Source organism: Eurypyga helias, unplaced genomic scaffold (genome assembly GCF_000690775.1).
Source record: "Eurypyga helias isolate BGI_N326 unplaced genomic scaffold, ASM69077v1 scaffold15953, whole genome shotgun sequence".
NCBI classification, from domain to species: Eukaryota; Metazoa; Chordata; class Aves; order Eurypygiformes; family Eurypygidae; genus Eurypyga; species Eurypyga helias.
In genome coordinates, this window is record NW_010243232.1 from 30,724 (window position 1) to 55,463 (window position 24,740).

The following is a 24,740-nucleotide window of genomic DNA, read 5'->3' on the forward strand; positions in this document are numbered from 1 at the left end:
TAATCCACAGTCTTTTGTGAAAAGTCGTTTGTGACTTTATCAGACAATATAGCACACAAGCACAGAAATGTCCTTCTCCTCAGTCTAGATCATATCCAAAGCACCATGCACACCAACTACCCTGATCTGGAGGAGGAGAGGCTGTCACTAGCTCCAGAAACAACAGGGTAGCGGAACCCAGACCTAGCAGCACAAAGAGGGACATGCTTTCCGCACAGACCTGCTCTCACAGCTGTGGGACACACAGCCATCTAGCGGCTAGCTCTTGGGTGAGAGACTGCTGGACAGGGTAGTGCTCCAAATGTTAACCTCATGCTATATATATTTCTTGACGTATTCCACTTATTTCTATGTACTTTATTCCAAAAATCACGTCAAGCCTAGTAAGCCATGCAGTAAACCTAACATTTGGGAGCAAAAATTATGAGAGACGAGTGTATGGCACAAACGTAAGAGTTAAACCATAAAAATCTAATACTTTTTCACCAAGTCACACCATCTACATAGTAAGCACACATGTGGTGAAAGATAAATTCATGGCACAATTCCAATATCTAATTAAATTTAATTTTGTTGATAAATGAAAATCCTGCAAGAGTATAAGAGGCTGAGTTGAGATGGACCATTATACTACAACATAAACAAAAATAGAAAAAAAGGCACCTTTACATACATGGTAGGAAAAAGCTTTTTATTCTATGATTGTTATTTTAGAGGAGAACACTTATGTTTCAAAAACACAGGTAATTGAAACACAACAGTAACAGCACATACTCAGTGAGGGTGATTTAAATATTACATATATGTTAACATCCTCTACAAAAGAGGCCGAGATACAGTTATGTGTGATACTCAGCCTTCTCCCATCAAAGCAACCCCCAGCTGTAAGCAATGCTAACTCCAGTATGGAAATTGGACCCCAGAATTTCCCGTTGTCTAATTAGAAGCAAGAGATCTGCTGATCCTTAGTCGGAGCTTGGAAAGTCATCTTCACCTTTGCCCATGAGAGGTTTGAGGTTCAGCCATTGGTTTGTGTACCTGAGTCATACTTTGCCTTTATCAAAAGAACCAACAGAGCAGCAATACGAAGTAAACTGTATTCTGTTGTCTCATGCTCATTAAAAAAACCAGACTCTGTCCTTTATAGCTTAGATAATGAAAGACACTGAGAGTTAAAAAAAAAATTAATTTCCAAGAAAATATCCTTTTCTTTCTTTCCATTTAAAATCTAAAATTCCTTTTGTTGAAAACAAAGCTGTCAAATCTGATTTTCAGAGGCATCCTCATCATTAGTGGTGACTGCTAGTGTCAAAACACAAGTTTTTTAGGTACCTCCCATGAGAATTCATTTCTTCCAAAGTGACCATAACATGCAGTCTTCTGGTAAATGGGCTTTTTTAGGTCCAAATCCCTGTGTGTATAATAAAAAGAAGAGAAAGTTCTTCACATTAGGATACTTCATGATAAATACTATTAAAATCCCGATGTTGATATCCGTTTTATGCCCTTAGTCAAGCAAGCATACCAGTCAACATAGAATAGAATCGTAGAATCATACAGTTACTTAGCTTGGATTACTAAAGAGCATTATTAATTTTAACAGAAAAGGTGAAATAACCTTCCATTCCTTTTGTAAAACAAAACACATGTTTTTTAACTGCAAAGTAAATTGAAATTCTTGGAATACAAGGTTATTTTATTTTATTTGAATTCTACGTGCTATATAAGGCCAAATGCTGAAAGAATATGCTTCATATGAAACTTGAAAAGTACATCTGTTATCTTAAAAGATACAACACACTGGTACATCCATAAAAACTGTCAGCTGTGAGGACTGACTGACAGAATGAAAGTCTCTTGTACTGCATGGAACAATCTCATTCTAGTTCAAGAGGCTGACTATAACATTGCAACATCGAATGGTTTGGCAAGAAATCATTTCTAGGATGCGACCACCAAGATATTCCCCTTTTTGTGAGTTTCTGTACCTGACAATGACTCCAGGCCGAAGATCAAAGTTTTTGTGCACAATGTCCAGCAGTTCTTTCTCTGTTTTTTGGGAAGTTCCATAAGTGAACAGTGAAATGGACAGTGGATGAGCTACCCCGATGGCATAAGAAACCTATAGCAAAAAGGCACACCATAGTTAGCAAATAAACATGGCACCTCAGTGGGCAACAGTATGCAACAGAGGAGATCATTCGTTCATGAACTGCCTTAGGAAAACCAAGGACTGTCCTTCACTTCCCGTATTTGTACGATCTGTATCTGTAGAAGAAAAGGGAAAACTTGCAATACTTTTCCTCTGAACTATTATCCAGTCACCCCTAGTTTATTTCCATGACAGTAAGTGTCAGAGGACCGGGGCCTCAATAAATGTCCAGAAAAAGAGCAAATAAAATGAAAGCTAAATGAGAAGTTCCAGCTTCACGAAGCTGATAGGCCATTAGTGACATTACAGTGGTCTTGAACCGAGCACATCAAGGTCTTCCTTTCTTCAACCCCAAGCCGTGACCATGACTGCTTCTTCCAGTGTCTCATATGGAGTGTATTCAAGGTAAAGCTGAAAAGGAACAATCTTTTCCAGGAAAGCAACATTCATGGCAAACCATACCTGAACCAGAACACGTCGACAAAGCCCAGCTTTCACAAGAGACTTGGCCACCCAACGGGCTGCATACGCAGCTGATCGGTCCACCTTTGTATAGTCTTTGCCAGAAAAGGCACCACCTCCATGGGCTCCCCAGCCACCATAAGTATCCACAATGATCTTTCGACCAGTAACACCAGCATCACCCTGAATCAGTAAAAGAATTTGTCTGTTTTACAATCCACTTTATTGTAAGTCTCAAACAAGTCTATACATCCTTCAGAAGACTACAACAACGTGTAAGGTCACCACATACGGATTGCTGTGGGGTAGCTGAAGGAAAGAACTTGTCTCACCAAGCTACAACAGTAGCTACAAGTAATCTTTAAAACCACATTCATAAGACAAGCCATTCACTAATTGTGTTTGGTAATCAAACAAACAGGTTTATACCCAAATAGCTAAAGCATGCACTGCCTTTTTCAAAAGTAAATATTCCAGACAATATGGGATTTTTGGTTTGGAAGTGACCTATCTACCACATCCAAACTGAATACAGAATATTGCTAACAACCATTTGCCGTATAGGAACCAATGAGAGATTTTAATCTGTTAAGAAATAAAAAATAAAAAAATCAGGATATCATATCTTTTGGTCAAAATCTGAAGTAATCTGAATATTAAATAGCAGATGTCTTTTTTGTATTTACCATCAAAAGGTACATTGGTGCTATCTTATACTGGAAGCTGACACCAAACACTTCCAGTGCAGTATCACTGTCATATTACAGAGACTGTCATATGAATATGTACAAAACCCCAAATTTTCAACCCCAAAATATTTATAGACCAATTTAATCTATACACAACAGGTATGAAGTAGCAAACAGTTACAAATAATTGAGAAAGAAGGATTACTTCTTTCTAAAAATAAATACTTACAGATGAATTTCTAAAAATATTAAATGACAAAGTGCAGGTAACCTCCTAGCTGCCTACACAGCTATCCTGATTGCTTCTCACACGTACTTGATAGTGTCATTTGATCTTGATTAGTGGATCAGTACCTGAATAATTGTCTGACCCACCAATTTACTAAATGCTTAACCTTTCTGGTGTAAATGGAAACATGGTCAAATTTGAGATTCAGTCTCCACCTGAACAGGCAGGTTTGAAATTCTTTGTCTACAGAATACCATGTCAGTAAAACCCAACTGCTGGAATGTTTGCACAGCAAACACAAGTGGAGAGTCAAAGTTTTTCTCAGAAATACTGTGCATATACACAGAAGAAAACCTTTGGCACTGTTTGTTCCATTCTGCTAAGAAAGCAGTGAGATGTAATTCTGAATTACAGACAGCTGAGCTTGGCTAAAGGATCCTGTCCTCCTGGGGTTCCTCTGCTTGACTCAAACCTTAATTTCTGATGGCACAGACAACTGCAATGAGAACACCTTGTGTGCCATCACGACTTGACTACAGAACTGAGTGAGAGGAAGATAGAAGGACAGGTGAAAGAGAAAAAAACCCACCACCCCTCATTTTAAAGGTGCTGAAAGAGCACAAATGCATTTGAAGAATGTAAAAGTCAATTTTGCGACGAGCTGTTGTGTCCTCACATCACCAGCGGATGTTGCTGTTGGGAAAATGGTGATAGCAGCAACATTACTAATTTTGCCAGAGCCAGAGCTCCAGGTACTACTGTGCTCAAAAACGTAAGGTGAAAATCTCAAGTGAAATACATGTGTCTTCCTTAGACAAATTGAGCTGGAAATGAAGACAGCCTTCAGTTAAAGCTAGTGTTGTTAAAAATACAACTCAGTAATCAGGAAGTTCAAGACATAAAAGACAAGGAAAGAGGTGGTTATTTTCTGGTTGCTGCAATGCTATTGTAAATTGCACAAGTGATGATAGCAGTTGTAAGGCCATGGACACGCAGGCAGATTGACCCATTCTAGGTAAACTTATACCAGGTTTAAAAAGCTGCAAACATACACTGCAACATGCCCATGTTTGTATGTGTAAACATATGCAATAGAGTTCCACCACAAGAGTAGAAAGGTATTCCTGGTTGGCTTACCAAATGTAATTATATTACATTTTAAAATGGGTGCAGTTCAGTGCACACCTGAAAATTTTCATTTGTGTAGCTTTCTTTTTGTATGTAGCTGTGACTGCTGCATTGGTTCATTTGCTCCAAGTTACAGCTCAAGTTTGCCTCTCCATTTGTCCATAGTCTAGGATGTCAATGATACACAAAATTACAGTGATACAACCAATTCAACTAAACAAAATTTATTTTTTTGCATAAACATTATTGTAATGATTAATCTCAATGCATTCCTACCTGTTCCATGGCACTAATGTAAAAAAAAGATACAGAACCTTAGAAATAATTCTGGCAAATTCCAGTGAATGAATTCATTTGAACAGCAAAAGAAACACAATGTCTACTTGGATTTGTTGTAAAATTGGACCTAATTTCAGGAAGAAGAAAATGAAATTTTGAAAATTTGTGGTTATAGTTCTAAAGGGAACTGAAGACTAAAACATAGGGAATGGTGAGTTTGTTTTCAAAATCCAAATCTCAAAAGTCCTGTTCCTACAGAGAGTGGAAGTTCTGTCTAACTTCTGAGAGTGTAGGATAAACTCATAAATCCCAGCTCCTGCATTGCCTAGACAAAGCAAAAGCAACATGTATTTTCTCAGCAGCAGAGGCCTATCAGGGGCTGACTTTCAGAACAGATGAACACCTTCAGCTGTCACTGGTGTCAGGCAGAACAGTGCGAGCCATACAGATCTGAAAACCAGGTTCACTGTAAGAGAAGTAAACCTTCTCTTGTCCACCTCTCTAAGACATACTTTCCATGAGAAAGGATTGAGTGTCTCACTCAGTGCTGGATACTGAGAGGGTTTGAGGAAGCCCAGAGATGGACTGAACATTCCTCATGCAATGTAAGATTCAGCTCAACTTGCCTGCTTAGTCACGACACATGTATGATAATATAACCTTGCCCTCAAAGGTTACTTTGGCATACAGCACATGAAAGCCTGGGTGCTTCTCCCACACACAACTGCAGTTAAAACTTCCACTAGGCAGCCTGCTTCTTACCACCCTAGGACAGACATGAGAAAAAGCTGAGCTTATCTTTTAAGACACACACCCGATGACAAAGGCTGGCTGATAAAAGCACCAAAATCATACAACACAAACCTGAGGTCCTCCAATAACAAAACGTCCACTAGGTTGAAGGTGATAAATAGTTTTCTCATCCAAGTATTTTGCAGGGACAACGGCTTGGATCACTCGATCCTTTAAGGTTCTGCGCATGTTCTCCAGCGAAATGGTTTCATCGTGCTGCACAGATATCACAATAGTGTGAACACGCACTGGGATGACTGCTCCATTCTCCTGGATATACTGAACCGTGACCTGAACAGAACAGGGAGAAGGAGGAGGAAAAAAACAAAGTTGCTATAAAACGTATTCCTGGTCTACATCAAACATTATGAAAGGCTATTCCAAGAGCAAACTTCTAGCAAAATGTCAATGCTGACATGATAAAGACCACCGGTCACATTGTTGCCAAGGTATGAGAAATGAAGCCTGTTTTCTCTTTCTTCATTTTTGCTGTGCTGAGAAAAACTAAAAATAAAAAACTCAATATGGACAATCTAACTTTCTATTTAATTGTCCAGAGTGTGTCTTTCAGTTGGGATTTCCAGTGAATCTCCACAGCCTCAGAAATTTACATTCTTAGTGCATCTTCAAAAAGGCCAGCCCAAATCCCTAAATACCAATAAATTCTTCAGACTGCCTGTCACATTTTCACGAGCACTGACCACTTACGTCTGAAGGGTTAAATGCTTCTTCACTGGTAGGTGCCTAAGTGCTCCTAGCACTCTGATACAGGTTAACCATTTTCCAAGAGTCAAGGAGACAGTATCATCAACAGTGGAAATGCTTTACCTGCTACTTGCAGGTTAGACAAGTGCTACCTGTAGGTTATCCTGATACTCTGAACACCATCAATTGCTGTCTTTAAAAATATTTCAGAATTCTGGAAAGAAAAAGTGCTACTTTTCAATGATGTGGACTGTCCATAGTAGTATTTACCTGTGTCTTAGAGTCAGGCCTCAGCCAAGGAAGTTCTCCATTACGCCGCAGCTCTGCTAATCTGGCATTCAGTTTATGAGCAAGAATAATTGTTAGAGGCATACATTCTTCTGTCTCATCTGTTGCATAACCAAACATCAAACCCTTCAGGAGGAGAAGATATACTTCAATCACTGTTAAAAGCACCACAACCAAAGGCAATGCGATTTCATCTGAAGCAAAGAGTAAACAGTACCCTCAGGTTTACTTTCTACTGTTTTACCTTACAGTGCAAAAAGCCTAAACTCAGATCAGGCTCCAACATGTTACAGTGTAATGACAATCAAACACGTTCCTAGAATTTTCCACTTAAAGCCTGAAGCTTTACATGTTGAGCTGAAAACATGGACAAAATGGAGAAGTTTCTGTGAAAAAATCAGGTTATTTTACAGAAAAAAGATCTGTTGCAGCAAAACAATTTCAGGACTATTCTGTCACAGGAAAGGTATCATCATTAGCCTGGAAAGGTTGTGGAGGCTTTTATGGATGAATATAGACACATTTATACTGCAGCTCACACCTGAAATTTCAGTGGAATGGGATGTGAATACTCCATGAAGCACGTACCATTTAACAGTTTAAGGTACCTGCCTCAGATTTTCAATAATATACACTTCTAGTCACAGCTTCTACTGTTATTCAGTCATGTTTCCCGCATTAGATTATTTGTTAAACAGCAGCATTTTCTTTCTCCTCATCCAGTGTATGTTGTGATAAAAAGAAGAAAAAAGACAGGAAGGTACTTTGATACAATGGGAAAGGAAGACATCAAAGTGCCAGTGTCAGGTATCTTTTCATCTCATGTAATATTATGTCCCCATGACTGCATAAAAGCATTTTAATTTAGTTCTCAAGGGTGTTTTGAACAGTATTAGCTCGGCTCCTGGACCCTGATATCTCCACTTATGGTTCTCAACAGCATTGTTATAAACTAGATATTACTACTAATGACAACTACTGTAAATGTTAAACTTGCTCATACTGGCATCAGTCAGATGATGTTTTTTATGTTGGCATCTTTCTCTTGGGAACATACCATAATTATCTACATGTGTTATTTAGCTCACAGAAATGCAGCTTGGACAGCCTTAATTATGTGGAACACCTATTACAGTAGCTGCCTCTGGGAAATAAGTGAGAATTACAAGTATTCAGGCATATTTGCCTTCATTGTACTAATGCTGGAGACAGTTGAAACATAGCCTAATTTTTTGCGGTGTAAAATCCCAAGAGCTCTGTGAAAGTGAAAAGATCCTTTGTTTATTACGCCTTACAAGACAAGTCTGGCTTCAAGATGAATGGTCCAATGAATCTAAAGCTACTCAACAAAACCAACAGAAGCAAAAAATCTCTGCTAAGTTCTAAAGGACACATCCTCAACTACTACAGACCGCCAGAGCTCTCCTGACTTGTATAGAGTGCTATACCAAACACTGGGCAAAAGTCTGCCCTCAAAGAACTTCCATCTTGTGCTGGGTTTAGTCAGGAAAGAGTTACCTTTCTTCACAGTGGGTGGTGTGAGGCTGTGTTTCTGGATTTACCCTGAGAAAAGTACTGATAAGGTGTCTTTTCAGCTGGTGCTGGGGAGCGCTTGCATCAATTCAAGGTCTTTCCCAGCTTCTGATACTGCAGCTGCGTTCCCAACTTTCTCACTACAGCCAGTGTGGGGGCACACACACTTCAGACAGCCCACCCAAACTGACCAAAGGAGTATTTCATTCCATAGTACATCATGCTCAGTTCATAGGCGGGGAGTGGGGCTTGGGCATCATAACTCTTTTTGCTGGCTCCTTAGCTCTTCCGTTAGCTCTTCCATTAGCTCCTTAACTCCTTTGCTAACTCTTCTGTTAGCTGCTTTGCTAACTCCTGTGCTGGCTCATTCATTAGTGAGTTGTGGGACAGCTGGCTTTCCCGGTCCTGCTGTCAGTTGTGGGGCTTGCTTGGACTCGGCTGCGATCTCTTTCAGGCTGCGGCTCTTGGGTTGTGTGGCTCTGACTCTCACTACTCAGGACCTGGTTGTGCATCAGTCAGTGGGTGGTGAGCACTTGTATCATATGTTTTGTTTTCCATTATTTTAATTACTTATTAGTAGTAGTATTGTTATATATTCATATAGATTATTTATTTATATTCAGCTAGTAAATAGTTCTTATCTCAATTTTATGAGCTTCCTTGTCTTTTTCCTCTGACTCTCCCCCTCTGCTGGGTATGGGAGAGGAGGGGTGCAAGCAGCTTGGTGGTATTTTGCTGGCCGGAGTTAAACCATGACACAACTGTTTTAATAAAAATACAGGGTTTACTCTGCAGTAGCTCAAGATGGAAGTGTGGAAATCTTCACATGGGTTTTGATTTAGAAAATAGGGCAGTAAGATGGGGTAAACTTTTTCCATTCAAACAGCTTCAATGGTTTAGATGTGATGTTACGTCTACCTGATCTCCAGCACCAACATCCTCTTCATCCCTGTGTAGATGAACACCTTGGGCAATATCAGGTGACTGCTGTTCCAGTGCCACTAAAACATTACAAGTTTTGTAGTCAAACCCTATTTGGAAAAAAGAATTGTGGTGAATTAGCTTTTTCTTTCAGAATTAAGGAAATTAACATGAAACCATATGAAAAAATTTTCATTCTGAAGGATACCACATTCAGAACTCAAAACCTAACTGATATTTTTCTGTCAATATAACACTCGAGACCCTTTTTGGCAAGGGGTGAGTTATATAGGATTGCCTTTAGTGCTTGTTACTGCTTGTTTTCTCTTGCATTCACACCCCATGCCAAGCCAATTCAGGTTATGAACTGTTAACTGCAGAAAACTACTCAAAAAAGTAAATAACAAAGATCTTCCAAATAAATGGTATTAAAAACTTCTTTTTAAATTCCTAGGAGCTGATGTTTTCAGCAACTGAAGGCTCTGTTCTCTGATATGTTATTCCTAACACATGTAAAGCAGTGTCTGGGCCTAAATCTCTTGTGGGAGTTTATGTGAAAGCCACAAACAGAGAAAAAACCAGACTCAAGTCTCACAGCTGGAAAATCTGGAAGTAGGAATTTACTTCACATTACTTTCAAAGATGAAAAGGAAGGCTTTAAAAGAAATTGAAAGCCTTACAGAAGATTGTGGCAAAATTTTCCACCTGTTCCTAGGTATATTAATAGTAACTTGCTTCTCTCCAAATCCAACCTTTCCTAGAACTGTAGCTATTGGCAGCTGCTGACCAAACTCCTGTTCAGCCAATACAACATACATACACGTCCATATGCATATGATCCACTTCAAGAATGCTCTTGACCCTCTTTTAAGTAGGCTATGTAGAAAAGAAAATTGTATTTCTGTGTGCAATTTTTGTTTCAGCTTTTTGTTTTACTTCTGCATAGAAATTGTGTTTTACTGGGTCACTGCATCTCCCCTTACCATTTTTGGCAGTTAGGATAAAAAGGAGATTTATGACCTACTAGATTTGCCGGCATTTTCTGAAAGCACTGCTGTTATGTGATGGTGGAGGTAACCTGCAGATGTGCTGCTATAATATTCTCCCACCACAATCTCCCTGTAAATTCAAAAGCAATTAAAGGACTGCAAGAAACAACTTTTTAAATTAAAAGCTCTTAAAAGATACACTTCACTGTAGCAGCATACTTGGAACAACATATAAACAGATACATGGCAGAACAGAAAGGGAAATGTGTCTGGTATGTAAAGCATTTTGTCTTTTTTATCATTTGTACATTACATAAACCGGATTTGGACTGCACAGCCCTCAGTGTAGGAGGAGTTGTTCAGAGCAAACAGAGCACCTTGCACAGTGAGAACCTGCTTTACACCCAGGAATTCTAGATGCCACCACAGCACAAATATGTAATGGTACAGCGAAACGAACTAGGTTTCTTCTCTCTCTTTTGCACCAAGATGCATCAAATGGCTTGCCAAATGAATAACCAAGTTTCGAGTTCTCACAAGTTTGGAGGAGTGGTAGATTCTGTGGCTCAAGCTGCAGTTAACTATTCTGGCCTAATATCACAGTTCAAGTTTAAACTAATATATGATGTTTGTTCTACTTACTGGGATAAAGCCAGAAAGTGTACCACGTAGCACCATGTAAGCAGCTTTCACACAGGATATTCAGTTTTTATCAGGCTTGCTAAAGCCCATATATGGAAGTGGTGGCAGAACTGTTTTGCAGTTGCCTATTGCTTGCTCTTCGAGGAGTTCATGAGTTTTCCCACCAACCTTTAGCTGAATCATCATAGCCAATATGTCTAATTGCATCTCGGACAACTCGCTGATAATCCACAATAGCACGAGATGTGATCTCCCCACAGAGCAACACCATTCCTGTCTTACATACTGTCTCTGAAAAGAGAGATGAAAACAGGATTACAACAGCAGAATAACCCAGCCCACTATGACAAATAGCTATGTAGGTGATTACGGTGATTTTGAGAGACCTACTGGGTATACACAGTGTAACTCCTTTCTACCCATACTTTTAGCATTAATAACTCCTTCTACAAGAAATTATTTTCATATTCATCGTATGTCTGAAAGTAAGGAAAAGACTAATGTTTCCAATTTACAAATGGGAATGTCAAAATGCTGGGCATGATTTAATGATATGCAGAGATTTTAGGGAAATATAGCATTAAGCTGTGATTTCTAAATCCACTTAATAACCCTAAGATAAATACTGAGGTTAAGTAAAATTCATTAGTGATCAACTGTTCTGAAAACTTGCCTCCAGTCCCAGGAGGAAGAATCTGAGGATGAGGTTTAGTCACATAACATATGAACTGGGGTAATGACTTGAGAGTTGATGGTACAACTCTTTCTGAAGAGATTTCTAAAAACAAGCGGTTACGGAGCCTTGGACTGAACACTTAGTACTTTATTAATACAGTAAACAAACTTTTCAACAAAACATTAAAATATTCTTTCAAAAATCCACTGTAATGATGCCAAATCTGTTTCTCCCAGGAAAGTTCAGTCCACACACAAAATTAACTACCCTATGCTTCCACAGCCTTCTTAGGCTTCAGTCTTTATAAAAACTTTCACTGTTTCTTCTCATCTCTCCTTCTCTGGAAGACTGTAATTCTTATGTAATTTTTGAGAGTAAAATGAGCTAGCAAATGATAGGATCAAGTTCTTTGCAAAGATGATAGGAAAAGAAGGGCGACTGGGTGATGACTTACCGCAAAGCAGCAAGAAACTTACCACAAGCAACCTTGGCATTTGGGTCCTGTTTGAGATGGGCGTCTAGTACAGCATCGCTGATTTGATCACAGATTTTATCTGCAAGACATCAAAGTCGTGATTCAAAACCATGGCACTCAAAACAAAGCATGGACTGTTTGCATCACTTTGAATAGGTCCGTGTTTCAGCAAGGAATTCTTTTCCTGTTTATTACTGGAGTATTTAGGCTAGCTGAATAAAAAGACATCTGAAACATCCTGCATGCAGAGTCAGTAGATACAATGAGGAACACACTTACTGGTGTAAACAAATACTAACTACAACTTTACCTGTAATTTTCTGCATGTAAATGTGAAACAAGTATGTTATGCAGAGAATTACCCGAGAAGTTTAAAGGCTTTACTCCCAGCTGCCTTCTCTAACATCACAAGCCAGTACAGCATGTACTCCACATCAGTAGTATTCTACCAAGGTGATATTCCACCATCAACTCCCATCGCCCCAGCAAAGAGTTAGTATGTACCTGACCAACACTAGGAGGAACAAATCAGAGACTAGAGAATTAATGTGATTCTGACAGTCTTATCTACAGTACTAACCACTTCAACACGGAAAGAACAAGCACAAAAGACAACTAACAAATGTCGTCTGTATTGGAACTTTCAGCCTTACAAGAACTGTACATGGATTACTAAATTTTGGACAATTATTGCCAAACAGGAAACAAGACACCATTCTTATAATTTAGCTACAAGTCCAAATGAAATGTGTTTAGCAAGACTTGGGACAAAGGTGGCAGGAGTGATTCAAATGTATCTCAGATTGCTTTCTTCATAATTTCTATTTTTCTAAGGAAATCCAGCCATATTTTTAACCATAAAAGCAAAAATTATTGATGAAAATATCTAGTTTTTGATTACCTGTGTTGGACAACAGAGCAACTGGGATAGGATAACCTTCTTAGTGCAGGCCCAATGCCCTGCAGTAGATTCCTAGTAACTGGGACTGCTTTGTAGTCTTTTTTTTTACCACTCAGAGTGCTAATGCCAGGAACAACCTCTATCCCTGCCCTTGCTCCACATAAAGCGTGTCTCACCTGCATTAGATGCCAGTGCTCATGCTTGTTTAAATTCCCTGTGTGGCACAAACAGGGATATTACATGCATTCTTTCCAAAACATTCAAGAAGAGTACAGGTAATCCCATATGACTAATTCATCCTCATTTCTCCTTGTAGCATCTATCCGGTACAAAGAATGTAATTGGTGTTGCATGCTGTAGTTGAAATTAATTTATGAATTAGCATTAGCCATAGTAGGCAGTGAAATCAGTAAGTGCACATTTAACAGGATGTTATCATGGGGTTTTTTTGCATGAACTGTATCATTAGTACCTACAGTATTTCATGGATATTGGTAGATAGAAAAGCAAATCCTTTGCTTCCCTCTCAGATAGATAACATAGCTAACATTCACGAACAAAAAGCACAGCCCACATTTACAGAAGGGGAGTTTGTCTTACCAAACAGTTATGCTGAAAAGATCATGATAGAAAACCAGATGAACAGTTGTTCACAGAAATTGAATTACCTCCATACAATAGCATTAGTGGGACCGCTACAGAAATACTGGATTTTGGTGATGGTATTCCAAAGATGACATTAAGAAGCTGTGGAAAAGTTTAGGACAGACTGAGAAGAATGTCCAAAATTAGGAAAGTCTATCTTACAGGATTAAATCAATCAAGCTCAATCTAGTTTTGAAAGACTGAAGGAAATGCAACCTTCCAGAGGAAATACTTATAGGCACTGGGATCACAGTCTCCCAGGAACATAAAAATGATATGCTGAGAGAAAATTCTTTGTCTGATGGACAACAATGTAACTGCAGCTGATAGCTGAAAATTAAAGAGACAGATAAAGATTCAAAAAGAAAATCTTAAAAGGGTAAGAGCTGTTGAAACCACTCATCTAGAGTTACACAGGATTCCTCGTTCCTTCAAACCTCTAGATGAAAATCGGATATATTTTTAAAAGGTATGAATGAAATTCAGCCATCATTCACTAGCACATTTGAAAAATTCTTGCATGAAATATTATTTATTACCTGTGTATGAAGGTCAGACCAGATTATATATCAGAAGTCCCTTCTGGTCTTTAAAACCTATGTGAGAATTTAATTAAGTAAAATAATAAATTAGAATAATTTATTCTACTATGCTGATAGCATACCTTTAGATTAAAATAGGCTGAGACAAATCAGTTTGACAATTCATCTAATATCTGATTGTTGGTGTAATACCTAGCAGTTCTAGTGCAACTAGACCCAAATAAAGGTATATCTATTAAGACTGGAAAGAGAAATCTAGCTGGATGATTGGCTGATTAATGCATTAAATTAAAGGCATGTCTATTAGTAAAGGTCTCTGATGTAAAATGAAACCAGGCATTCTATTTTTAGCAATGCTTAGCAGGCTTTGTGCAGACTGCATTCTGTTATTTAAATTTCTCATCCCAACTGTCCCATTTGTCTTACTAGATGCTAAATGTGACAGGGTGTATTTGTCCATTATTTCCTTCCTTTATTTGTTCCTTCTTTTTTGGAAACAGGGAAAGCATAATGGACCATCTCTGTTGAGGCATTATTGTCTAAAAAAAATGATGTTATAGTTAAGAAATCAGTTAATGCATACCTTCATGTAGTAATAACTATCCAATACGATAAATATTCCAACAAGGATGTCTAGGCTGAGGATTTCTTGATTAAGCAGGCAAGTATGAGATAACCATGAATTCTTTTCATGAAATCCAATCATCTCACAGACCCAGCCTTATGACAGAGATGCCAATTAGCCATAAAACAGCTCTTGCTAACTATAAAAGGAATGAATGAGTCTGATGACACATCTACTCAAATGTCCAGTTTTCAAATTATGAAGTAAAGGAGCCATTCAAAAACAAGTGATGTCCAGTGATTAGAAGGACCTTCCCAGTTTTCCAGATAGTTGGACTTAAGTTTATGTGAATGAAGACTACGTAAGAGCCCAACACAAGCCATGACATCTGCAAGTTCTCAGAACTTCCCCAAGAATGCAGTTTCACAGATTCACCACACCCACACACAAAAACAATCTGTGAACAGCAGTAACAACTGAAAATTTAATTAAAAAAAACTCTGCCCTTTGAAGCACAACAAACAGGTACAACCACACTTCTGGCTTTGATGGTGTAGTAAATATAATAAACGTTGAACATTTCAAAAGGTAAGACTGATTTTCTTAAAAAATTGTGATCATCAAAATAACATTGGGTATTTTTAATGATACATTATTTATATCAACAGGAAAAAATTAAACTATAATGTGAAATTATATATTCAAAATACAGTAAACTGAGCAATTCTCAGTTTTCTGATAAAAAATTAAAAAAAGAAAAGCAGATACTTATCATGAGGACTTCATCAAAAAATAAGCTTTCTGCCAAAAAAGTTTCACTAGAAAGACTCTGAATAGCTGAATTGTGATGTGTTACATCTTTCCTTTTTAAAGGACTCTCAAGGAATGCTAATTGATAACTGCAGTGGTACTTCAATATTAGCACTACACTGTTTAAATATCTTGTACATCTGTTCTCTTTGTTCAATACACAGTTTACTGAAGTATTACGTGTATTGTTAAGTATATACAATGTTAGATACGGTTACATATATATAATGTTAGATATAGGACACAAGCATCAGCTTGCTGGAAAGATCTACATTTTCTAGTTTTGGGTTTTGTTTGTTTGTTTGTTTTTAATTATTTTCTAATTTGTTTGTGAATATCCAGAAGATACACATATGTTTTTAATATGGTGGAAAATCTGAAGGTGCTTTTAGCAGATGTTTTCTCTTATATTTTTAAAGAGATTCCTTGATACTTACTGGAAAACTGAATGGCATTCTGTTTGCAGGCAATTCCACCTGAAGTCACACCAGATGGGGGAAGGTATTAATCCTAAGTGGTTTGGCACCTGTAAGACATTGTGGGTCAGAGAAACACACAATGCCTTTTAAAGCACAGTGAAACCATTGTGCAGCATGGACAGACACTACTGGATAAAGTAAAATGGAGTAGTGACAAAAACCAACTCTCTGAAAGAAAAAAATCTTTCTCCTCCCCATGCTGCTATCTATGTGCTTTTATTATATTAAAATGAAGAATTCACATGTAAGTCTTCCAGGGTCTGGAATTTACTCCACTAAATGCCAAGACTGAAGACCTGAAAGTCCCAAATTTTACATCCAAGTGATTTTGAAGAATTTGGACTGAGAAGATGGGATAAACAGAGATTTCTGTAAAGTCTTTAGGGAGCATAAGTAAAACCTGTACATTAATTATTGCCAGCTATTACTTACTTCTATGGAATTTGGGCTTCTTAGTGACACACATTTCTTAGGCATTGCACAGGTATAAGGCAGTTCTCCGAATACCCAAATAAATAAGCATGTAATTTCTCTTCCTTTGTTTACAAAGGAGACTTCCATTAAAGCATTTAGTCCTCAGCTAATAGAATGAGAACAATTCAGATTTCCACCAGACAAAGATCTAGTTCAGGATCTTTACTTCACATAATGCCCTCTAGCAAAATTATACTACCACATACAGAAGAGAAATAATCAAGAGCACACAAATTATTCATTCGGTATCAAACAGGAACTCAAAACCTACAATGAAATTCTAATGCTACTGATAATGTCAGAAGTGCAACCACAGCCTCAAACACCAGGCCTGATTTTAAGAAATAGGCAAGATTTTCCTGGGTGATAAAAACCTAATGGCAGGTCTATACCCGCCACAGACAGGGAAAAGTGGTGTTGGCCAGGATGCAAGGGTGATGAATTTGCTGTCAGAAGCTAAAGCTACCGCTGAGACAATTAAGACCTATTGCTGGGCTGTGTTCAGGAACAAGAATTTGCAGGACCACCCAGAGTTACTGTCAACCTGTCCTCCCTTGATCTGGAAAATCTGTGCCTTTCCTCTGTCATAGGTGTTTGGGTTTTCAGTACCCTACGTGAAGACCTAGGCTGTTTAAGGTCTTGAAAATGTCCGAGTAAATTTCAGTTTACCACTCCCTCTAGAGTAAGCCTCTCGGGTTGCCTTTTCGCATCTCACACTACCCAGAGATCTGGCAACCTCTGCCAGATGAGAGGCTGCACACCAATCTAACAAGTGGTAACATTGGCCTGCCAAAGGCCTGCCAAGTGTTTCAGCCCAGGAGGAAAATAATGCTCATGGGGCTTAAAAGAAGGCCTACTGAGGGCCGGTAGAGATTCTGGAAAGAAAGAAGGGAATGCAAGTAAGACCTAAAAAATAGGCCAAATTCTAAAACAAGAAACAAGACAAAAAGAATTGGTGAAGGAAGGAAACTAAGGAACAAAGCTAAACCTGGGGACTTATTTGAACTCTTCCTCTTCTGAGACTTACATATTATTGCCCCAGGGGGAATAAAATAATAATTAGAGTAACATAAGGTGTGACCTGTCAACTTTGGAATTACCATCATCAATTTAAAATTACCATATTGTATAATGTTATTTTTCATATGAATCTACATTGCGCTACAGACGCTGGATGTAATTATATATAAATTTGAGATGGGACCTATGTCCCAAGGACCGAATGTGGTTGTCATTTTCTGATTGTGTTACATCATAAAGAACCCCAACTGGCTTAACCTGAAGTAGCTACCTTGACATTGACAGGGACGTACTCAGTTGCATCAGCCATGGATTTGATCTTCAGTAGTAAGTTAATATTATAGAAGAGTATCAGAATAAATAAAATTCTCACAGCTGACCTTTTTGTTCTCTGCTATGTCATTCCACCCATTTAACATTAACTCACATAACAAGAGTACAGACCTGAGAAAGCCTTATTATAGCAAAAAGTACAGGACGCCAATCGACTTCTAAAATAAATACACTGTTTGGGACATCAAACAGGCAATTGTCCCCTGGCCTCATTTGGGGGAACACTTGCTGTTGACATAAGGTACATATTTATGGCAGATGAACATTTGTTTTCAATAAAACTGAACTAGGCTCTGCTGACCATACACAAAGTTTAGCAAGTAACTATCCACTATTTGCTTAAGCAATTCCATATATTGCATCAGATGATGGAATGGGGGAAAAAAAAATCCAGCAACTTTGTCATGCAGACCTGCTGGGACCATTACTTTTTAAGGGCTTTTAAATAGCCTGCTTGGAGATATTTCTGCTGTGGGTGACAGTTTTAGAGCATCGCATATATGCAGGACAGTTTCACAAGCCCCATAAAGATATGGAACTTGAGAAGCAAGCCGTGCATTCTTATCCATATGTGAAACTTGAGTCTATGAGAGACATAGTAGTGTCTCCACAGTAATAGTGAAAGAAATTCAGATGAAAAGGAAGGAGCAGCAACCAGAAACCCCACTGCCCTCCTCAGTGCAACACACACCCTGCAGAAGCACGTGAACGAACTCCTGTTGGAAGCTTATAGCGGTTCTATAGTCTATGTGGAAAAGGTCCAGTAGAAATAAAGTAAAAAGTGCCCTCTTATAAATAATGTCTATAATAAGATCAATAGCAAATGACTTCTTCTTCAGACTTTTAAAACATTTTAAATTAAAATATAATTCTTTTTATGCACTTACCAGAGCTAGTTTCTTACCTGGATGTCCTTCTCCCACCGACTCTGATGTGAACATGAAAGCCCCTTCATCATCCAGCGTGTAATCACATAAACCATCCACTGGCCCATTCATGATTGTGATGCTTTTCCTGACGGATTCTTACAAACAGCGGTTGAAGAGTTCTACCCTTAGTGCCTTCTCTTAAAGAAGGTGGCTCTTTATCAGCAGGACTGTCGCTGTCTTCACTTACTACCTCGTACACTAACTTGAATTTCAGTGTGTGAACTCAGCATGTGCTTGCATCTGTGCATACATGCAAGGAGTATGCATGTGCCTGAAGTCTGTATCCCTACCTAGCCTGATCTGTCAGTCCCTGAGCTGCTCCTATATATGGAAAAGTGAAAGTGCCTAGATAATCATGTGAGGAAAATGGAAGAGCCCATTTCTTAGCAGGGGAGTTAACTAACTTTAGGATATTTCACTAATTAACTCAGTTCTTGGAAACATTCTGGATTCAACCCGTGCAAGATTGGTTATCTTAGCAGCTTAACTGAGCGTGAAGTAATGCAGGAGTGCCGGTGACAGTTTAGGTCAGCTGCTTCTTCAGCTTGTCTCACCCCTAATTCTGGATCTATGTTGCGCTTCCAACTGTGTGTTGTGGTTTTACAGGGATAGATAATCTGTAAATGCATGTCTTTCCTAGCAAGAGACTGGAAGAAGTTTACTCGGCATCATATAACTGTATTTTCCTTTTACTTTTTTGTGTTTTAAAAACTAGAGTTCTCTCCTGATTATTTTTTCATTTTCATTTATTCTTCATGCACATTTGAGAGATACGATCTAACATGACTAGTGCTTCTCATTTATGCAGACCTCTCCCTTCAGCCTCTGCTTTTCTTCTGCCCTCTCTTCTATAAATTAGATCCATTTTAATTCTCTTTTTCTATCATATTTTCATACTGTATTCCATAACCCTCTGCATACTCAGTGCTCAGTTCTGCTACTGAAAATTTCTTCTACTCAGATGGCTCGTGGCTGGACTATGCCGAGGGTATGACAAGTATGAAGACAGACGGCATTTTGTGGGTATACATGTCTTTAAGTTAGAATACGAAAAACAAATAAACATATCCATGGGGCGGATCCAGAAAATGCCCAGCACTACCACCCCATTATTAAAAAAGTGCAATTATTCTTAATTCCTTTACAGAAACCATTCTACTCACAATCTCAGACAAAATCATTGGTCTACCAAATTAAAAATTTCCCTTTACTTCAATGAACACTGACTCATATTCTCTTAATCATTCAAAGTGTGCCTCATACTTGGATTGGAATGAGTAGTGTACTGCTTGTTCCACAGTCCTTGCAATTTTGACAGCAATTAAATTAGTTTAAAAACTGACTCAGTTTCCTTCAAACCCTTGCTCAGTACTGTTGTAAAAGATCACTTTATATGGCCCCTTGGATTCAAATTTCTACATTGTTCCATATTTATGTAAAAATTCATTAGAATTTTTACTTTCTGCCTACATTCCTGAAAACAATAACCAATGCCTGTGAATGTTCACCAGTAACCTGCTGTGGCATTGGCCCCTCTCTAATTACCACCAACGTGGAATCGTTCATTTAAAAGACATTTTGTTGGTTTTGTGCTGTACAGAAATCATTTCACGGAATTAAAAGCACCGGTTACACTTAAAAATGCACAGTTCACATATCAGATACATTATGAGGCATAAGTTTCTCTGGAGTAAACTGTCATCACCCTGCTGACATGAAGATTCTATCCTAGTCTGAATAAATTACGCATTAACACCACCTAGAAGAATTAGAATTTTAAAAAAAAAAAGGAAGACCAAAGAGTAACTAATTATACTAACCCTAGTTAATGGGTAACATTCAAAAATTAGATTAACTTTTAAAGTAAAATAACACCAGTGATAAGTGTTCATTCTTAAATGCGCTTTTTTTTTTCTCTGTGGAAGCACAGAAAGACACAATGGGAATGGATGAAACACCTCTGTCAAAAACTCTTCTGGTATGCGTAAGAGTTTTCATTCTAATTCTGAAAATAATCCCTCAGCAAAAGCAAGTAAGATTAAATATTATCAGGCTGCGAGTTCCACTCTCTCTTGCTTCTGGTGTTACCTGCCACTTACAGACAGAAACTGTAGTTTGGGAATCAGCATTCTTGTTTTTAAGGTAACACTTGAGCACAATGCAGAAACAGGCCTCTCGCATAATTCTCTTATCCCATATAAAACTAAAAAACCACAAGCTCTTAAAATGCTGAAGAGTGCAAGTAACTTGACGTGCATGAGCAATGAGTTTGCAGGCCCATTGTTTATCTTGTTTTTGCTTTTTTTGGACTCACTTCTGGCTAGTTAAATGCATTGGTCCTTGAGACCTTTGGAGGGTGACCCTTCATTAAATAGTCTCTCTGGTAATTGTATTCTAGAAATGCTGACAGCTGCCTTTCACATAACTTGGGTAAAACCTCCAGCTTGAACTGCTTCCAGTTGTGATATTACTATCAAGAGCAACACATTTGCTTTACAGCTATGAAGCATCTCAGCATGTTCTCTTCTAGGACATCCGTGACCAGCTCTAAAGCACTGTAGGGTTAGGTAATGTTTAATTTGGCTTCTCTTCCCAGACAATTTGATTTGTTAAATATTTGTTAAAAGGTGCTCTACCATCATGTCTTTTTGGCACAGACCTTCTGCCTATGCCAAAAAAAAAAAAAAAAAAGAGGATGATAGTAAAATAATGATTGATACCAGCATTTTTCTCTATCCCATTTTACTGACAATGACTCATCAGTCAGTGTAATAGGCTTCCGATCTTCTGTTAACTTTAATGCCATACTCAACAGCTTTGTGAGGCTGAACCCTAAGAAATTCAGTTTCTCTGAAAATCTCTATAATATGTATATTGCCTATCATTGTATTAAGTATCTTTTGATTATATTCTAGGACCTTTAATCCGAAGATGCTTAATAGCAAAATCCTCTCTATCAGTATGACTCCTGTGCTTTGAAATGAGGCTAAAGAAAGGAAAATCATGATGTAAAAATACTGTCCTTCTCTATTGCTCTAAGCATTTTTTCATATCAGCTATAATGTCAGTCCCAACCACTGGAATAGCAATGTGAATCTTTCTATTAACTGGAATAGTCTTCATATTTGGGACCATTCCGTGGGTTTGCTACTTTTACTCATAGCAGTTCAGCAAAACTACGCCTTTGCAGTTCATGTAACACTTCACAGCTGTCAGAAGGCACAGTGTTGCTGCAGCCTTGAGAAAGCCATGAAAATAATGAAGAGAACAAGATTTGACTGAGAAAATAATTTTATGAATGACTGCTATTGATGCTGCTGATTCTGTAGACAGATATGACTGATAAATTGTCTTGACCCTAGACCTCTCATGACATATTTTCATCAGATCATTTCACTTGCTCACTTTCTCCTTTCTTACCTTTATCTGCTTTTCTCCTCTACTCCCCTTCCCTCATTTTGTCTTGCTTATATCTGTTTGGTTAATTTCCCGTCATTCTTTTTTTTTTCTTTTACTTACTCCTTTCCATCTCCCTACCTGTCTCTGCTGATGCCCCATTTATGTTATAAGTCAGAATGGACTGAACCGATGAATGGTATCTGTAGAAATGAGAAAACGAGTCTGAGCTAATGGCTTACAGATAAAACACCTCTAAATATCACAGCAGAAGGGGAAGGAAGAAAGTAGGTACCCCTCAGACCTGGTCATCTTCTTTTCAGCTGCAGCTGAATTATGTTTTCAGTGGAAGCAGTACAGGTTTAGCCTCATTCACTCATACTGTTTCACCACTGTGGGAACTTTTAGATGACATCTTTTGAGTGAGGAGGAAATCGTACCAAGAACTCTGAAGAACTTCTACATGATGAGAATCAGTCACGAGAAAGCCATTGCTTAAGCGATGCAATTTGTCTCTCTCACCACCACTTTCAAATGCAAAGGGCAATGACTTGATTTGTAGAGAGCACACACTTCATAATAACTTAAAACTACAATCCCATTGTCATTAAAGGACCCAAACATGCTTAACTTTTAACAAGATACCAAAAGACTTCATTCATACAAATAACACATAGAAAAGTGTTTTCCTGAATACTTCTTTTTTTTTTTTTTTTCTCAACTTTATCATCAGATAGGACCTTATTTTACTAAAGTTAACTAACAGGCTAACAATTTAAGTTTCTTATCTTGCTAATTTATTATCACTTTACAAAATCATGCAAGGAATTAATTCATTAATTATTTATTAATATTTATTAATTTATGCCTGTGGAGATAAAGCAGTTTTCCAGGTGTTAACAAAAGAAAACTTCAATGCTAGTTTCATTTGTGCTATTTACTAGGAGTAGTTCATATCATACAAATAGTGTGTTTTCAAGAAGTTACTGTAGTTCCTATATCTTCCCTATTGGAAACAAGCACTAAAATATGCAAGTCTCACAGGGATGTCTTAGAGGGTGCTTTTTTTGGCAGTGGTGGTGGTCAAAAGACTTGATTTAGCCTGTACATTTTGGTTTGGGAGAGAAGGATGTTTTGTTTTTAAAGTTAACATTAGGAGGATGGGTTTAGCTGGGCTTTTTTTTTTTTTTTTTTGCATGAAGAGTGACCAGCCTGGTCAGAGCAATAGAGCTTGAAGTCAACACAGAACTCCCACCTGCTTCAGAACTCTCACCTCTATCTATTCTTACCTGAAAATGAGAGTGGCTCAAGGCCTCTCAGATGTGCAGGTGTAGAATTTCACTGACCCATAAACGTTCAGGGTAAAATAAATACTGTGGGGCAGAAAAAACAGTTGTGATTGTAGAAGGAAAGGAGGTACTACGTATTCTGGGGTGGTTGTTTATCACCCAGCATTTGTTCTTTGGTATCACCTTTCTCCTCTGCAGTACGGGACCTCCTGCAACCTCTGCACACTGCCATAAGCAACTCAGTTCTCTCATTCTTGAGTTTTCTTATAACTGTGTGAGTGAATACCAATTCCACTCACAGCAATGTCTTGGTGTGCATTCTATGTAAACTTATTCCACAGTTACTTCAGCTTCAGAGAGATCCTCTGCTGTGTCTCCCATCTGCCTTCCCTTCCACTCCCTAAGAAGTCTTTCCAGGTTCTTCCATCACTAACATCAAAGAAAATAATTAAATTTACTCCTCTCCCATATGCTTGTCCTCTTTTCATCTGTTTGACCTCGAATTCTCTATTCTGACACATCACTGACTCATAGAACCTTTGAGGATCTATCCATCTAGTTAGATGGTCACTAGTCCAACCCTCTGCTCAAAGCACGACCAACTTGAACAGGTTGCTCGTGGCCATGTCATGAAGCAACATGTGCCAGGGCCTTATACATGAAGTAGCAACTTTGAGTTGCTTCTTAGGAAGTAATTAAAGCTACTTTGGGGGCCGAATTCTGCTTTCATTAGTCAGCTGTACTCTTGGTACCAAATTCACTGGGAGCATTATTTGCTCAGAACTGGGACACCGGGCAAACTGAACTGATCTTTATTTTCTGTTTATTCACTTAATAAAAGTCCTAGCTCTTTATGTCTCAACCCCGAGATCATTCCTCAAGGCTCTGTGAACTAAACACCTGTTTACAAACACAGGCATTTTCAACACCTCATGGACAAACACCTCAGTTTCCTGCATAATAATGACAAATAAAAAAGTCTCTGTTTTCTAATCAGTCTTTGCAAATGAGTATTGTTGTACCAGAAATGGTAGAAAAATAGCAAGATTAGTTAAAGTTTAAGGTTTCCCTTCCACTGATTGGTTTTTATTGCTTCATTTAAACAGCATTAAACCATACTGGTATATAATTAGTTCTGCCTTTAGTCTTTGGCAGCTTTTCCTGTTCAAGTTATAAGCTCTACAGAGCAATGTACAAGCATTTGTTTGTGTTACGTCCTTATGTGGAGCCCTGTTACAACAGAATCACAAATTCTCTGGGTTCTCCATAAAGGATAAGGTGGCACATGAGAAAGAATGGAGCCGTATTCCATCTTTGCCTCACACAGCAAAAATTTTTCATTTTGCAAATGTTAACAGTGTATAACTTCCAGATTTTGCACTTGGCTTATAAGCTAT

General features: G+C 38.2%; 1 protein-coding gene across 1 annotated transcript; it reads right to left on the minus strand.

Annotated features, from left to right (window-relative positions):
• Positions 1-680: 680 nt before the first annotated feature.
• Positions 681-18,953, minus strand: LOC104507903 (S-adenosylmethionine synthase). Its single transcript, XM_010149339.1, has 9 exons — positions 18,634-18,953; positions 11,962-12,039; positions 10,978-11,100; positions 9,176-9,288; positions 6,707-6,850; positions 5,804-6,022; positions 2,615-2,797; positions 1,989-2,122; positions 681-1,411 (listed from the first exon to the last, which is right to left on the minus strand). The coding sequence occupies exons 1-9, from the start codon at positions 18,725-18,727 to the stop codon at positions 1,309-1,311; spliced, it is 1,191 nt and encodes a 396-aa protein (XP_010147641.1). The 5' UTR covers positions 18,728-18,953; the 3' UTR covers positions 681-1,308.
• Positions 18,954-24,740: the final 5,787 nt, after the last annotated feature.